At 44.9% G+C, this 18,473-nt stretch overlaps 1 protein-coding gene across 1 annotated transcript in view; it reads right to left on the bottom strand.

Annotated features, from left to right (window-relative positions):
* Positions 1 to 523: 523 nt before the first annotated feature.
* The window catches only part of IGFBPL1 (insulin like growth factor binding protein like 1), a 31,006-nt gene continuing 13,056 nt past the window's right edge, over positions 524 to 18,473 (bottom strand). The window contains exons 2-5 of the mRNA XM_065407035.1: positions 4,900 to 5,009; positions 2,265 to 2,381; positions 1,748 to 1,901; positions 524 to 606 (exon numbers count right to left, since the gene is read on the bottom strand). Coding sequence (XP_065263107.1) covers positions 1,752 to 1,901; positions 2,265 to 2,381; positions 4,900 to 5,009 — 377 coding nt within the window. The 3' untranslated portion in view covers positions 524 to 606; positions 1,748 to 1,751. The remainder of the gene's footprint in view (positions 607 to 1,747; positions 1,902 to 2,264; positions 2,382 to 4,899; positions 5,010 to 18,473) is intronic.

Below are 18,473 nucleotides of genomic sequence, written 5' to 3'. Positions count from 1 at the left end.
CTGAGTACTGGGCTCATAAAATCAGGGCTACCCATATCTGTTTTAGACATTGGAAGCTATCCATTTCGGACTATAAACCTCTTCAAAACACGGTGTTCTAGTTAGAGTCATGTTCTAGTGATTGGATGCACCCAAAAGCAACAATTGCCAAAGCTCCATTAAATGCTCAGCTTTTTTTTCTTAAGAAGTGGCTTGCTTTAAAGACAATTGTTATATGGCTGTGATTTGTCTTTCAGGCCAAGACTGACGTGTGGAAATTACACTAAATGGTCTCTTCCATAATTGCTGCCCCCTACTGTTACAGTTGAGAGTGCCAATAAAAAGCAACCCCGAGACAGTATGTATGTTTAAAATGGTTTAAAAAAAAAAAAAAAGGTGTTTTATTGCTCATTTTTTCCTGTTATAAACTACAGATTTTTAATATTAATCTAACTTATCTAAATAGGAAAATGTACAAAAAACATGTCATTAACCATGTAACAAGAATATTAATGCAGTTTCCTAATTCTATAATGTAAGATAGCCACGGAAGCCACTAATTGACTTGTTTTTAGCCTGTGCTCGACAATCTTTGTTTCCCTGGAGCGAAGATTGAATCACTTCTCCCTAGAAGGGAAAAAAAAGCACAGTTTGAGAGATTATTATCCAGGGATTTGTAATAACTTGTATAGAAAACTGAACTGTGACGGAGACATGGTCATGGCTGCAACTAGCACAAAATATGTACCTTTGAATAATATATTTGCTAAACTGGATGTATCTTTTTTTCATAAAAACACTCTTTCAGCTAAAATGTAGGGTATCTCTCCCAGAAATAAGCATTAATTTTCATGCACAGAGCTGCATTTCCAGGCCAAATGCTGCACAACAAGACACTGATCACTGTTCACCCTCTTTGCTTCACAGCCTCGCCTTGCTAGAGTCATGTATTGGACACAATTCACCACCACTATGTTACTCCAGTTATTCAAAAGGTTCACTGAAATCCATGGAGTCGCACCAGTTTAGAATTGGAGTAATGCAGTGGGGAATTATACTAAAACTTCTGGGAAAGATGAAGCTATCAGCGGAAGGACGTTTTTGGTTGTTTTATTTAAATCACGGCCACACACTTGTTTATCTGCTTGGGGTCTGCTCTCCTTTCTCTGGGTGAGATTCACCTGAGGGTGCAAAGGGTCAGCACAGGTATTGTGCTGGCCCTCTGCCCTGGGGTGAATTGCATCCATTTACATGAGAAGATATTACCGGGGAGAGGAGATGACTGGTCATAGATGAGGGAAGTCTGCTCTGTCTCCTTGGCATGTGACATTAGCATCATCTTTAGAATATGGTACCAAATGCTGGTTTTTGGTCTGAAGATGTCAAGCATTCTGATCATGTACGGTATGTATTTCACACTGCAGTCATTAAATGCTGAATTAAAAACAGCAATGATATTTATAAGCTTATCTACCCAGAAATGTTCAGTGCAGCAGTATCTGCTTTTGAAAAGCTAAGGTATTTAGCACATTGCAATGCCCTTCTTTTATCTTCCTACACTTCAGCATGGGTTTAGTAAGGTGACAGAAGAAAAGATAGTCCTGAGCCAATGCTTCAACCTTTAACCATCTCCAGGCTCCTCCAGATTCCCTGTCTCTAGGCCATGCTTCCTCTACATCTGTATCTTTAGACCAACAAGAGTAGGTGAATGCAAAAAAAGGTAACAGGCTTCTGCGGTACTGAAGTGGATTTGTAATGTTAAACTTACCCTGCTATATCATGTCATCTGATTCTAGGAAGTTAGTCCTCTTACTTTTACTTTGCTCAGTGACTTTAATATTCCCTTCTGCCTGTGTTTCTCCAACCATGTTGGTAGCATGACATTGGTAAATGCCCTCATCTTCCTTCATCAGCGGGTTAATCTGGCAAAATGAAAGGGGAGAACATCACACTATCAACAAGTGAACAGTAAGCACAAAAGGGAAGCCATAAATCAATTCTTGATAAGAATGAAAAATCTGAAGGATTTTAGATTTCCTCTTTCAAAACAAGGACTAAAATGTCAGGTTTAAATTAGGTCTGATAGATTGTAGGAACTTTCATTCTATTTTAAACTCTGCTCAATCACTCTTCTGAGTTTCTTCTCTTAAAATGTCTCCCCTAGGAACTGTACCATCACGTACTTGCAATGTACTGTATTTTCTGTATGGAAAAACTTCCAAAATCAGCCTGCCCCTCTCTTTCCCCACCTCTGCCCTCAGTACAGTTTGCTTTGTTGGACTTACCAAAACCCACCCTGTGCTCTCATGTTTAGAAGGACCACCACGAACTTGGACTGCCATGTTTACTCTGTCTCCAGGCAATTCTTCCAGGAGTTTAACTCCCTTGGGTGACTCTGTGACCTGTGGGATTTTATGACATTGGCATACTGTTAACGTAGATATGGAATACTTTAAAAGCATCATGCTCATCGGTGTGTTGCCTCTGCATTTGGCAGGTATGAGCTCAACATGTTGCTGCCTCTACTAGTGTGACGCACTCTATATGATTTTATAAAAATATGCTAATGAGTGTGAATATTATGTAACTGGAATATGCTTCATGCAAAAGGTCTCTTGTAAGGTATCATTACAAAGCTTATAATCTACTGAGTGTGGTCATCCTATTTGTATAAATGTATCACTCTTGTATCTGAAACTAGAAATATGAAACATAACTCTGAGGTCCTATTGTAGTTATGCAAAGTGTGGGCCATTAATGGTGGTTTGGAATCTTGATGGCTCCCATTAACCAGGACAATTGTCTGTAGATGGCTGTTTTACTGGTAAGTCTTCCTGTATATGTGTGTGCTGGCAAGTACTGGTAATGAAGTCTTACAGTGACATGTGATCATGTCACCTGAACTGGAATCCATCTTTAACCTGGTGCTTTTCCATTGAGAAGGACGGGGTGGGAACCCAGAGAGGGACAAAGGATTCCCTCCTTATGCAAAAGATATACAAGTGGGTGGAACAGAACAAAGTGGGGCGGCCATCATGAGAAATCTCCTAGCTGCCACCTGGGCTGGAACAAGGGCTGTACCAGGGGAAAGGATTTGGCCCAGACTAGGAAGGCATCCAGTCTGTGAAAGAAACTTATTGAAACATCTCTGAGGGTGAGATTTTATCTGTATTCAGTTGTATTACTGTATTAGCCTTAGATTTGCGTTTTATTTTACTTGGTAATTCACTTTGTTCTCTCTGCTATTACTTGGAACCACTTAAATCCTAATTTTTATATTGAATAAAATCACTTTTTATTTATTAATTAACCCAGAGTATGTATTAATACCTGGGGGGGCAAACAGCTGTGCATCTCTCTCTCTATCAGTGTTATAGAGGGCGAACAATTTATGAGTTTACCCTGTAAAAACTTTATACAGGGTAAAACGGATTTATTTGGGGATTGGACCCCATTGGGAGTTGGGCAGCTGAGTGTTAAAGACAGGAACGCTTCTGTAAGCTGCTTTCAGTTAAGTCTGCAGCTTTGGGGCACGTGGTTCAGACCCTGGGTCTGTGTTGGAGCAGATGGGAGTGTCTGGCTCAACAAGACAGGGTGTTGGAGTCTCAAGATGGCAGGGAAAGCAGGGGCAGAAGTAGTCTAGGCACATCAGTTGGCAGTTCCCAAGGGGGTTTCTGTGATCCAACCCATCACAACTAGCTTCTGCAATGTGCACCAGTGCTCCACAGAGCGATGCCTGTCACAGAAGAACACGTGCCATTATCTTTCCCCTCAGCATCTCAGAGTGATGCTCTCACTGAGGGGAAGGAGTATGGAGCGGAACCTCTTGCAGCTACTGCGAGGAGTGAGAGGCAGATCCTAGTCAAGGACCAGGAGCCAACGCGAGGCAGTGCCTCCCTCTTACCCGGTGGTATGCAGCTGGTTGTAGCCCTGCTCGCCCCAGCTTGCTGCAGGCAGATTCTGACTTTTCTCTTTGCACACATCCAGCCAGTGTCACAGCGTGGGGCTCCTCTTGCCCCTTCCATCTGGATCCTTAAGTAACTGGTGGGTGTGCAGGATGAGGGGTAGCTTCCCCATTCTCCCAGCGTAGCCCTTGGGAATTGCTGGGTGCGCTACGCCCCTTCTGTTTCGGTGCCTAACTTTAGGCACCCTAGTTTGAATGTTTTGGCACAAGTGCCTAGCTGCCTTTGTTCAAGGTCTGTCCCTAGCTCCCAGGAGCGTAGCACCCCACTCCTCTGGCCATCCCCAAAGCCCTAGCTCTCTGACCACCCCCCTTTTAGCCCCAGAGCTGGTTCCTTGGAGGTGGGGGGGGAGAGATTTCCTTCCCACAGCCAGAGTCCCTAGGCTGAGGTTCTTCCTTTCTGCCCCTGGTGCTGCTCTCAGGACTCCTAATACAGATGTCATCAGTCACGCTGTCAGCCCAGCCTTCAGCCCAGAATCACCCCCAGCCAAGCCAGTCCAATATTCAACCTGAGCACTGAGTGGGGTTTGGGTTATTAATTCCCTTCCTCCCCCGCAGGGATGTACTGAGGCCAGGCCCCGGGCTGCTGTAAGTCAGAGATGCTCTCCTGACCTCAGTGCTGGTCAAAACTGGTGAGACCAACACTTCAATTCTCAAAGCCCCTCGGGGAGGCAGGTGTTCATAGCCCCTATTTGCGGACGGGGCATGCTAACGTGCTGAGGGAATTACTGCCCTCTAGTCTCATTTTTAAGTAATGCCATTTTATTTATGAATATAATAATCTGAAATCAGGTATGGCAACAGAGCAAAAGAAATGGGCCAAATTCTCTCCAGGTGAAAACTGGTTCCAATGGCAGTTTACATTAACAGCGGATTTGGCCCCATGTCAGTTTCTCTGTCTTACACACATCAGATTCTGCGTAACCTCTTGGCTAAAATGTAATCCATTTTTGGCATACCTTTCTCCATGTGATGATGGGAGTGGGAACTGCCTTCACTTCACAGGACAGGTACACTTGGGCACCAGTTAGATTATGAATCTTTTTTGGTGGTACAACAATCACAGGAGCTGGAAATAACAGGAACACTTCGGTTTTAGTGCTTTTACATGGGACTACTAATAGTTCTCAATGTTATGTGCCAATTTTAAATGTAACAAACATACAGATTCCCCCATCCAGCCAGAGATGATTCAGTAGCAAAGGTTTGGATCTGTCTCTAAACCGGAGGCAACAGAAATGGTTCTGAGCTTTTATTTTAAAAAGCTTTTAGCCCTTCTACCTGGGAAGCTTGGCTTCATTATAGAAATCAGTGCACTGTTGTCTTACTCCATCTGCCACCAGATAAACTGAAACAGAGATGGAATTTAGCCCATTCCTTTTAGCTACGTAGAATCATAGATAAGGCTACGTTTTAGTCACGGGTATTTTTAGTAAAAGTCACGGACAGGTCACGGGCAATCAACAAAAATTCACGGCCCGTGACGTGTTCATGACTTTTGCTATGTACCCCTGACTAAAACTTGTGTGTTGTGGTGGGGGAACTCGGGGGACTGACCGGGGGACGCTGCAGGTGCTGGGGGGGCGTGGGATTGTGGCCCGGGGGGTGCAGCCTGGGGGCGGCGCTGCGGGTGCTAGGGGAGGGGCCGCTATGGGTGCTCGGGTGGGGCAGGGGGGCATCGCGGGTGCTGGGGAGGAGGGTTGGTGGGGCTGGGGCAGGCTCCCTACCCAGCTCCTGAGCTCCATGTGCTGTCTTCACTCCGTCCCCACCCCTGGTTCTGCAGCTCCCATTGGCTGGGAACCATGGCCAATGGGAGCTGCGGGGGCGGTGCCTGCTGGCAGTGGCAGCACATGGAGCTAGGAGCTGAGGGAGGGGAGGCCCTCTCCAGGTAAGCACCACCAGGCACCCAAATCCCTAGCCCTGAGCTCCCACCCCCCACTCCCAAACTCCTGCTACTAGGGGCTGGAGGGGCCTGAGACTGCCCCAGCAGCAGCTGGTGCACCTGGCCCGGGGGCTGCCCGAGCTGCTCAGGCAGCCCCAGGGGCAGACACACCAGCCGCCGCAGAAGTCACAGAGGTCACAGAAAGTCACGGAATCCTTGACCTGTGTGACAAACATGGAACCTTAATCAGAGACTCATAGGAATTCCTAAGTGGAGTACTTTGCATTTGTCCTTATTGAATTTCATCCTATTTACTTCAGACCATTTCTCCAGTTTGTCCAGATCATTTTGAATTTTAATCCTATCCTCCAAAGCACTTGCAACCCCTCCCAGTTTGGTATCGTCCACAAACTTTATAAGTGTCCTCTCTATACCATTAGCTAAATCACCGATGAAGATATTGAACAGAACTGGACCCAGAACTGATCCCTGCGGGGACCCCACTCATTATGCCCTTCCAGCATGACTGTGAACCACTGGTAACTACTCTCTGGGAACGGTTTTCCAACCAGTTTTGCACCCACTGTACAGTAACTCCATCTAGGTTGTATTTCCCTAGTTTATGTTCCAGTCCTGCAGTGAGGTGTATGTGAGCGGAAGTCAATGGGACATGCACCTTGTTGCAGGATCAGGACCGTAAATGCCTAGTTGTGACCCCTGAACAGCTACTGTATTCCTATGAAGGAAGTACACTGTGAGACAAACTACACCAAACCCTGAAACTCAGTGACACATACTTTGGAAATGGAAAGAATGCATTTCTGATGTTAGGTTATCCTGGAGATGGCACAGTTAAGGCTGCATCCAGATTTCTACAAAAACAACAGAGAGTCTGGTGGCACCTTAAAGACTAACAGATTTATTTGGGCATAAGCTTTCGTGGGTAAAAACCTCACTTCTTCAGATGCAAGTGAGGTTTTTACCCACGAAAGCTTATGCCCAAATAAATCTGTTAGTCTTTAAGGTGCCACCAGACTCTTTGTTGTTTTTGTAGATACAGACTAACACGGCTACCCCCTGATACTTGACATCCAGATTTCTGTTATTAGCCCATTTTCTACCCCTTTAATTGGAGCAACCGACTTGTTTGCAGGTTGTATGCAGTGCCGTTGTAGCCATGGCAGTCCCAGGATATTAGAGAGACAAGGTGGGTGAGGTAATATCTTTTATTGGACCAACTTCTGTTGGTGAGAGAGAGAGAGAGAGAATTACCTCACCCATCTTGTTTGGGGATTGTATGCTTAAAACAGGCTAGAAGAATCTAATAGATTTTGGTAAATTTAGGATTACAGGGTTCTATATGCAACATAATCCAAATTGACTTCGGTTTTCAAAATATTCCTGTTCAAAGTCATGGCCATCTCGCAGGAGAATTTGGTCCATGTTTTCCGAGCACAGCAGTGATCATACAGCGCCACATTTCAGATAGTGCTATAGGCCTATAGACCCTCTCACACAGGACAATGCTCACAGAGGGGGCATTTGAAAAAAAAAGCTGTTTCATGAATTGTTGTTGTTGTGGACTGTATCATTGATGCTGAAAGAGATCACGGTCGGTGAAACTGGCGTTCAGAGCTCTCAGTTACCTAACACTGTACTTTGATCCTGCAAAGACATAAGCTTAATTTTACACAAGTGAGTAGGCCCATTGAAACCAATGGGCTTACACATGCGTAAAATTAAATATGCATGCAGGATTATGACCTAAGGGCTGTACAGCCATTAGCATTACAAACTTATTTATTTGGCTTTTGAAAACAAAGTCATGACAAGTCTCTTATCAGGGGTAGCAGCATTTTAAACAAAAGCCATTGACAAAATATCGCAATGCCAACAAATGTGCAATATAAACAATAGTATTTCAGGACTACATTTCTAATTAAAGCTATCTAACAATTCTTTTGAATGGCCATGGAACAAAGAACAAAGATTTACATCTGTTGAGAGAAGAGAGGAAGGGACTTATAACACAAGGCCTTAGTGAGGTTCAGGTGTTTTAGTTTCACCATATTTCCCATTTTTCTTTCAGCTTTGTTATCAGTATCTATAGCAACATTTATGAATACTAGCAGTCTTCCTCAGAGGGTGCACCCTTGCCAAATTAAGCCAATTTTCCACTAGCATTTACTGCCTCTACAAAGAAAGGTAATTTAGAAACAGTCAGCCTGGATTCCCCACCAGGAGCACTCCTCCTCCTCAGAAGACAATTAGCCCAGGAGGAAATCTTTGAGCTCTGTCAATATCCAGGAACTCATTGTCACTCCAGTTATGATTTCTACTATTGCCTGCCAAATTAAAGCTCAGATCTCCAGGGTTCACATCATGGGATCCCATTGTACGGACCCATCACGCTTGGCACCTGATACTACTTTTGATCTCTATTCAGTACGTGAACGCATGCAGAATATTGAATAGTGTGTGAACTCAGCTGGTATGAACATAGACTATTTTTTCCCTTTGGCAGCTGGCATAGGACACATCACTCTTTGGAAAAGAAAAGAAAAGTAAAGAAGACCATCTGTTACAAGGTACTCCATCTTTAAAATTACCATTGACAAATGAATCTATGCAGTAATGCTACTTAATTGAGTCTGTAAGAAGATAAAGCATCCTATACAGAATGTGGAGTAATTCCCTTTGGATTCAAAGATTAATACCTGCTGAGTCCCTTCTGCTTCCAAGCGTTCTGATGCTCTAATAACTTAATGGCACACATCTGCTTTAAGATACTGTTATCCTTGGATGTAAATTGAAGCTTTTGGGGAGAAAAGTTGCACATTATGACAGATTGCAGAACTGAATCGGGAGTATTATGATAAGTGATTTCTGATACACTGGGGCTTTCAGGATGAATTGCCAGCAGTCCATTGCGTAGCTGACGTACAGCACCTAATGCCTGCTTTTAGTTCACCAATGTTTATAAAAGATTTTCAATATGCAAGTGTCAAGGCAGGAAAGGTTACGGTTTTAAAATCCGTCTCAGTGCAACACTTTAGTTGTTTCCTTATCAATGAGTTCTTATTTATACCTCATGTAGGCAAGAAAAAAATAACCAAAAAGTAGGCACTAAATCATGTGCAAATTATGATCCAATATTCTAAAAACATGCCTGTGACGGGTTGGACCCCCCATCCAGGATGCCACCTGATGTGCTAGGGTCTCACTGGTTCCGCTCGTTCCACCAGCCTGGGTTTCCTCACCCTGTCTTAGCTGTGCCAGGCCCTCAAGCCTTCTCCGGCACACGCACAGGTAGGAACACACCCAGCTGCAAATGGACACAGAGACACTGAGATCAGCTGTGTGGGAAGAATCAGCTCGGGGATTCACCCAGCACACACCTCCTTTGGGGTATATACCCAAAATAATATTGTCCTGCGCTGTAGAGAAATCTATACCAGCTAAGCTCATAAATTCGCCCCCTCCCTCAATGTGGAGGAAGATATACACAACTTCTTGCCCCCCCCCCAGTTATAAATGGCACAAGCTGGGTTTTATAATAAACAAAACCAAGTTTATTAACTACAAAAGGCAGATTTTAAGTGATTATAAGGGATAGCAAACAGAACAAAGCAGATTACTAAGCAAATAAAACAAAACACACATACTAAGCTTAAGATCTTAAAGAGACTGGTTTCAAAAAGTAATTTCTCACCCTAAATGTTGCTTTTGGGCAGGATGTAAAAATTCTTGAAGGTTAGCTACCCTGCTTGCAGCTTAAATCTTCAGACACCATATTCACAGACCAGATCCCTTTTCCAGCCTGGGCTCAACTCTTTCTTCCTAATGGCCCATCCAGCCTGATGGCCTGCTGTCTGGTGGGTGTTTCCCAAGTATACACACAGTTGTAATTGTTACATAGCCAATATTCCTAACTTTAGATACAGAAATGATACAGGCCTACAAATTGGATAATCACATTCAGTAAATCATAACCTTTCCAATGATATCTCGCATGAACCATGTTGTATCAAACAGGGCCGGCTTTAGGACGTGCGGGGCCCGATTCGAAAGAGCTGCTGCCGAAATGCCGCTGAAGACAGCGGCAGCGATTTTGCTGCCGCCGAAGATAGCGGCGGCAATTCGGCGGCAGCTCAATTGGTTGCCGCTGTTTCCGGCGGCACTTCAGCGGAGGGTCCTTCCTCGGCAGCAGTTGTCTTCCATGGCCTTACTTTGCGGGGCCCCTCTTCCGGACACTGTGGGGCCCTCTGAGGCGCGGGGCCCGATTCACTGGAATCAGGGGAATCGGCCTAAAGCCGGCCCTGGTATCAAACATATCTTAGTTATGCCATATTCATATCATAAGCATATTTCTATGAAGAATACGGGGTGTAAAGTCACAGCAAGAAAAAAACTAACCAAAAAGTAGCCACTAAATCACATGCAAATTATGATCCAATATTCTAAGAACATGGCAATGAACATATATTTAGGACATGCTGGTGTATCCTGTGCCTTTATTTAAACAAAAGAAGACAGACCCAGACTCACTGAATCATTGAAATGTAGGGCTGGAAGGGACTTCAAGAGGTCACCTGGGGCACACTGCCACGTTGGGCAGGATTTAAGTATGCACGTTGGTGTAAGACCAGGGATGTGTTTGGCTCCTTACAGGACCCTGGCTATGTACTCGAGTGGCTCCCCATGCTGCCACAGCTTCACACCTATTGTTATTTGCGCTAGCCAGATCAAAGGTAGCTGGGGTATGTGTCTACAGGTGGGCAGTCACACTTCTGACTGCAGTGTAAAGATACTCTGTATCTTTCTGCCTCCATCCCCAGCTGTAAAAAGGAAGGAAGAATTCCCCTCTGTTATGGGGTATTCACAAAGTACCCCAGGTTCTCAGGTATAGAAATGAGCACCATGGAAAGTCCTATACAACATTAAACACCAATGGCAGTTCAGCACATGCACCTGAGGGCAGAATAAGGCCATCAGATGATAGCAGAGAAAAGCTTTTCATGGGACTGGGAGGAGAATACTGAATACAGCTTGTTTGCTCAGACACTCAATTCTTTGAGAGATGGAATGAAAAATATTAAAAAATGGTGCTGTCTTTGAGCATATCCAAGAGCTGCTTGTTGGGCAAAGCTTTTGGCGGATGTTTTAATAGGGAAATGGCAAGCCCAGTAGCAAGGGTTTTTAATGAATCCATAAACTCTAGGGTCGTATCCTATGCCTGGAGAATTGCAAATATAGTACAGTACCTATAGTTAAGGAAGGGGAAAAAAGTGATCCGGGAAACTACAGGCTCATTAATTTGACCTCAATTGTACGCAAGGTCAGAACAAATTTTGAAAGAGAGACTAATTAAAGACATAGAGGTAAACTGTAATTGGGATAAAATACAAAAAGTTTTACAAAAGGTAGATCGTTCCAGACCAGCTTGAGAGAAGATAACCAGTTTTCTAGACACAGAAAAAGCAGCAGCTCTAATCTGCCTGGATTTCAGGAAGGCATTTGATACAGTTCCACATGGGAAATTATTAGTTAAATTGGAGAAGATGGGGATTAATATGAGAATCAAAAAGTGAATAAGGAACCGGTTAAAGGGGAGACTACAGTGGGTCATGCTGAAAGATGAACTGTCCGGCTGGGGGGGAAGGTTACCAGTGGAGTTCCTCTGGGATCGGTCTTGGGACCAATCTTATTTCATATTTTCATGCATGACCTTGGCACAAAAAGTGGGAATGTGCTAATAAAATCTGTGAATGACCCATATTGGTATTGCCAATATGGAGACGTACTGGAATATTATACAAGACGATTTGGAAAATCTTGAAAAATGGAGTGATAGAAATGGGATGAAATTGAACAGAGCAAAGTGCAAGGTCATGCACTCAGGGACTAACAACAACAATTTTTGCTGTAAGCTGGGGACATATCAGTTGGAAGCGACAGAGGAGGAGAAAGACCTGGGAGTATTAGTCGATCACAGGATGACTATGAGCCGCCAATATGATGTGGCCGTGAAAAAGGCTAATGCGGTCCTAGGATGCATCAGGCGAGGTATTTCCAGTAGAGAGAGGGAAGTGTTAGTACCATTGTACATGGCAGAGGTGAGACCTCATCTGGCATAGTGTGTGCAGTTCTGGTCTCCCATGTTTAAGAAAGATGATTTCAAACTGGACCAAAACAGGTTGCTGAGAAGGGCTACAAGGATGATCAGAGGAATGGAGAACCTGCCTTACAAGAAGAGATTTAAGGAGCTTGGCTTGTTTAGCCTAACCAAAAGAAGGCTGAGGGGAGATATGATTGCTCTCTATAAATACATCACAGGGATAAATATCAGGCAGGGAGGAGTTATTTAAGTTAAAGGCCAATGTTGGCACTAGATCAAATGGATGTAAACTGGCCTTCAACATGTTCAGGCTTGAAATCAGATGAAAATTTCTAACCAGCAGAGGAGTGAAATTCTGGAACAGCCTTTCCAGGGGGTGGGGGCAAAAAAGTTACAAGACTGAACTTGATAAGTGTATGGAGGGGATGGTATGATGAGGTTGCCTACAATGGCATATGGCCCATCTGTGAATGCTTTTAGCAAATATCTCCAAAGGCTGGAGATGGGGCACTAAACTGGGAGGACTCCGAGTTACTACAGAGAATTCTTTGCCAAGTGTCTGGATGGTGTGTCTTGCCCACATACTCAGGGTCCAACTGATTGCCATATTGGGGGTCGGGAAGAAATTTCCCCCCAGGTCAGATTGGCAGACACCCGGGGGGGGGGGGGGGGCGGTTCACCTTCCTCTGCATGGGACACGGGTCACTTGCTGGTGTGAACTAGAGTAAACGGTGGATTTTCTGTCACTTGAAGTCTTTAAATCAAGATTTGAGGACTTCAGTAACTCAGCCAGAGGTCAGGGTCTGTTACAGGAGTGGATGGGTGAGGTTCTGTGGCCTGCAATGTGCAGGAGGTCAGACTAGATTATCATGATGGTCTCTTCTGGCCTTTAAGTCTACGAGGAGGGGATTTTTATGTTAATAGCTGCAGCTGCTATAATCTCCTGATATGGTGATGATGGTTTTATCACGAAACATTAAAAAAAAAAATCACGGGAAACCTCAGAGTTTTGTAATGTTCAAGATATTGTTAACCTGTAATATATACAATCTGGAAAAATAAACAGATTTGTACATAATCAGACACATGAATAAAAAGGCAAATGCTAATGATTATGCTAATCAGTATTGAAATTACAGTTCTAATGCCAAACATGAAGTAACTTCATTCAGCTAACTGCAGTGCTGCATTTGAAACTGAATAGTATTTGAATTGCTCTCACGCGTGAAGGCTCTCTCTTTGTCTCTTTTATCCCCTTGTTACTTAAACTTCTGCAGTAACAAAACCTGAGCTGAAAGGCTTCATTGCTGACGGAGTGTCTTGGGGCAGCCTTCAGGTTCAGTCAGTTTGGAATCCCAAACACTTGGTAATTTTGTTTGGCCCAGTACCGTCACTGAGTTTGCCAAACACGACTCTCTTAGACATTTACTACAGTCTATTTAAATCTCACTTATCCTTCCCTTAGAATTACTTCAGAGAGTCGCTGGGGAGACAAGCTGGCTGGAAGAATGTAACCATACAGGACATTAACCTGTCAGGAGCTAACACCTTATTGTCACAATGCCCCCAAGAAGCGGGTCCCAGAGGACAAGCATCTGGCTTAACTCAGCCTGGGCACAACTGCAGACGTGCTGGTTGGAAAGAGGGAAACGCTTTCAAGAAGTAGCCAGCATGCTTTTCTCCTCTCCCACTGAATGCGGACAGACCACGGTCAACGTAGCGTGAGGGCTTGGGGTCCTATCTAACTCATCAGTGAGCCCATGTGATCAGAGAGCATCTATGACTAAAAATGCCTTCTTCCATCTCCAGCTTGCTAGGAAACATCACCTCTTCCTGCCAGACAAGGACCCGCCCACAGCGATCCATCGCTGGCCACGCTGGATGCCTGTAATTTGCTGTATCTGATGCTGAAGATGAAAGCAATGCAAAGGCTCCAGCAGATTAAAACAATGCAGCTGTCCACCTCCTGCATGGGCTAGGCTATTATGAGCCCTAAAGTGCCTCTGTGGCTCCACGTCGTTTCCACTACCAGCATGTCCTGGATGTCGGAGTCATTAGTGGACCAGGTCCCAGCTTCATTATCAAGGCTGCATTTCCATCTATGAAATGCCAAGTCAGCGCCGCTCCTCTGGGAAAACGTGGATCAGAGAACCCAGGATGAAGCACGTGAGAGCCAGAGATAGGGGGTTCACAGCTGAGAGGATCTAGCTGTGACACCAACTTCAAAAGAGATTCGCTCAAGACAGAGTCTGGCCATCTTCAGGAAAAGCTGCCAGGCCTTTCCCTTTGATACAGCCTTCACACCATAACCAGAATGACATGCACAACGCAACACAACCCCAAACAATGCCCACATAAACAAAGGCAGACAGGCAGAAGACTACAGGAATTCCACTTTGTCAACATAATTAAAGTGTGAGGGATGCCGATACTGTTCTGACGGGTGCAAGTGCAAAACCGTCTAAGAGAGAGATGGACTGAGATCTGTTCTGGAAAGAGCAGCTTAATGCAGAAATACTCCCATACTACAAGCTACACTAAAACCCAAAGGTTATTTGGGCCTTGAGGATGAACCTCTAAATATTTTCAATCAAAATAAAGCAATGTGGCATGTCCCATGATCCCTTGCAACACAGAATCTCAGCAGTTCAGAACAGAAAAGAAGGAGAAAAAGACACACAAACCCAAAAGGTATTTCCAGTTCACATTCAAACAGCTTCTTTAAAGGCAACATTAAAATTCTTGGATAACAATATTTCCTATCCGATCCTTGCCTGAAACAGATTTCAAATAATTCTGACTCTCCCTAACCCCTCTGCACATCTGGTAAATGAACATCTGGAAACTGTTTAGCACCATCAATACTATCCCATCTCAGTAGCAACTACTTAATTACGGATGAGCTGGCACTTCCATTTCTAACCCCTATTTTCATGCCAGAAAGAGCCATTGTTTTGAGCAGACAATGGAGATGAAGTTTGCAATACAGGCTTCCTTTCCCCAAGGGAGGCTGCTCAACTTGTGTTACACACCTTGAGGGATCTTGTTGCTTCCTCAGCTGCTTCCAGACGTCCCGATAGCAACAGTACTTTTATCATTCTGTGCTTGGCTAGCAGGCTGGGGCCATTCCTGGTGGATGTGAACCTTGCTATGCTTATCTAAACCTCTCTCATGTCCAGACTGAATTACTTCAATGCAGTATATTTGGAGCTACACCTGAACCACTCAGAAACTTCAGTGAGTACAGAATGGAGTCTTTTGGTGGCTTATTGAGCAGTGCCTCTCTCAAGGAGCATATCATAGAATCATAGAATATCAGAGTTGGAAGGGACCTCAGGAGGTCATCTAGTCCAACCCCCTGCTCAAAGCAGGCCAATCCCCAGACAGATTTTTGCCCCAGATCCCTAAATGGCCCCCTCAAGGATTAAACTCCCAACCCTGGGTTTAGCAGGCCAATGCTCAAACCACTGAGCTATCCCTCCCCGTATATTTAACGGTGTGTCACAGCCAGCCCTGAATGCAGTGCTGCAAACAATTCTAGGTGATGGTATCGACCTACTGTGACATTCCCCAGGATACAATCTGGACTGTTGAACAGCAGTGTCCCCTTAAGCCACCAGCCTGGGGATGTCTTTTATACAGCTTTGCTGGGAACAGCAAACCCCTCCAGATTCTGCTCACATGCAGCCCCTAGCTGAATACATGAACGCTATGCCCAGCCATCCATGAACTATATTTGGGGCGACACCCGCATATCCCTCAGTCCCAGCCTGGCTCCCCAGAAATGTGCATCTTGTACTGTTCAGCAGCCCCCTGGACCATACAAACTCATAGTTAGTTAGTCATTCCAACAATGGGTAATGAATACGCACCCCTGCCTGTTTTCTGACCTGCTCTGTGGCCTTCATGACACAATGCAAAAACCAGCTATTTCTCCAGGTGTCTGATGCAAAAAACTGTCTGTTTCTCTAGGAGGAGGTGTGTGATTGGGGTTGAACTGACGATGACATTTATTTTCAGGGCTTGAGAAAAGTCCTGTGTTGTCAGATTGAACTCTGTGTGTGATATTTCTGGTGTTCTTTATAGATGGCTGGTGTCTTAGTTAGGTACGCCAGATATAATTAAATAAATAAATATCACCATGGCCTGTGATCCTCTCACTTCTCAAACTGTGGGAACTGGGCAGGGCCTATATAAAAGGCCTTCAAGCAAAAGAGGTTGATGTAACACACGTTTTGTATTTCAGACGGCAGTGGTGACTGTCTCCTACCACAGGCCCTGAACTTCACAGTCACCAGGGGCCAGCAGGACACTTTCCTTGGCATACGGGAGGATGGGAGGCGGCCCTAGGCCATCAATTGGTGCAGCACCCTGATTTCTCCGACTAGCCACTCTCCATCTGTTAGATCTCCGCAATGGAGATTAATGGGAGACTCCAATGTACACAAGCAGTACAAAGCTGGGTGCATCTGTGCGGCACAGCAGGGGTTAATCAAGGTCAGCCAAATCAGGCATGTGTGGAAGGAGGAGAGGCAGAGTCTGAGGTGTCACCATCTTTCCGTGCTCCTAAATACCAGTCTCTGCTTGAGATTCCATGCAGTTTCCAGGCAGAGTGCTAGCTGCTAATTCTGGCATCTTGTTGCATGACCCTTCTTGCCAGCACGGATATTTGAAGCCCCCACAGTTGAGTCTCGGTGCCAGTTCTTGTGGCACTCCACTAGTATTTTACAAGACTGTGCCACAAGCTACTAACCCACCTGGGCCCCATCGCACATGAGAGATGAACAGAACTGGGCAAAAACATTTCAGTAAATAGTACATTTGCTAAATAATGCATTTTTCAGGGCATCAAAACTCTTTGTGAATTCAGGAACATTTTCAGCCAAAATAACTTGGAAAACCCCTATCTTTTGAAATGTCAGTCCATTCTGACATTGCATTTCGAATCAACATTTCGTTTCAAAATGACGTTCCAAACATTTCATTTGACTTGAATAACCTTTTGGGTTTTGGTTTTTTGTTTCAGCAAGAAAAATTCAGTTTTGCTTTGAAACAAACCATACTGGGGGCCGGGAGGGGGGACATTTTTCAGTCTGGCTACTGAACCAAACTATCAAGTATTTGCTCAGCTCTAGTGAAGACCCAACTACTTCAGTTATCTCTTCCATTGGCAGAATGTAGTGTGCAGCTACCAGTTTCCAGTGACCTAGATTTCCTCTCTGTTCCTCGATGGAAGAGTTTCATTATTTTCTCTCCAGTTGATAGTTCTCTCCTTTTCCATTTCCAGAGAAGCTTTAATTAAACTTGCTAAAGGCTCCTGTTCTTTTTCACTTCCTCAATGCCAGTCGTCAGTCTTCATATGTTCCAGTCATGGGTGACAGATGAAACCCCCTGTTCAGGGAATCTAGCCGCCCTGGACCCGCCCCTTCCACCTGAGGCCCTGCTCCCCTGCCTGCCAGAGGCCCGAACCGCCACCCCCGGCTGGCCCGTCCCAGCCATCCGCCCCAGGCTGCTACTGGCCCAACCCAGCCCCTGGCCGTCAGCCTGAGCCCCGAGCTCCTGCCGGCTTCAATAGAGAGGGGGAGCAAGGGCGGGGCCTCTGGGCGGAGTGTGGGTGGGGACATGGCCTGGATTAGGGGGAGATTTAGCCTCCTCTGGCCTTTAATGTCCCACGCCCATGGTTCCAGTTTCTTGATCATTTGCTCTAGCATTATCCAGATTCCCTCTAATATTTCTCCTGTCTAGCAAGGGGGAATTTAGGTTTGGTTGTATCCTTTGCATCCATCAGCCCAGATCCTCAGACGGGCATAGTTCTGTTAACTCAACTAGGTAATGACATTAGAATGATAGCAACCTCCCTGGACCACAGAGCACCAAGTCATGGAATGTGATTCATGTTTTACACTAGCTCTTTTACCTGTTACCCGTACTTTAAAATATATCTTTATTTAACCTCTGGGGTCAAGTCCTTCCATTCCACACTTGTGTTCTTCCAGTAAAGCATTTATACTCTTCATTCTGCACACGGTTTTAGTCCTCACTTGTGTTTTCTTTCTAACCCAGATTCCTCTTTATTCATGTACCCAATGATCCTTTCCCCCTTTGTGTAATTTTTTGCTGGAGGGCATGCATAATATTCATTTCCCCTGTTTGGCTGTCAGGGCCTTTGCATTAAAAAGCACATGCACTTTCCTCAGACACTCCGACACACCTGCACGTCTCACTTATTTCCAAGCTGCACCATCACTGTTTAGTCCATTACAATTCTAACTAGACAGACACCAAATAACTGAGCGCCAACAACTTCAGAGTGCATTGTCATCTTTGCAGTGCGAAGGTGGAGTCCCATGACTCACATCGTTACTGGTGCAACGTAACGCACTGACACAATCACACATCAGGACCTTACTCTGCGATTATTCTGTGGCTGCATTTGACAAACTGGCTCTTCAGGATTGAAATTTCATCCACCCCAAAGCTAGATTTACAGCTGCTTTGCATTGCCAGAGTGGTGCAAAACTGCCAGGAGGTTA

The sequence above is a fragment of the Emys orbicularis genome, chromosome 6, assembly GCF_028017835.1.
Source record: "Emys orbicularis isolate rEmyOrb1 chromosome 6, rEmyOrb1.hap1, whole genome shotgun sequence".
NCBI lineage: Eukaryota > Metazoa > Chordata > Testudines > Emydidae > Emys > Emys orbicularis.
Note: the sequence above shows the minus strand (reverse complement) of the source record. Positions and strands in the feature narration are given on the sequence as shown.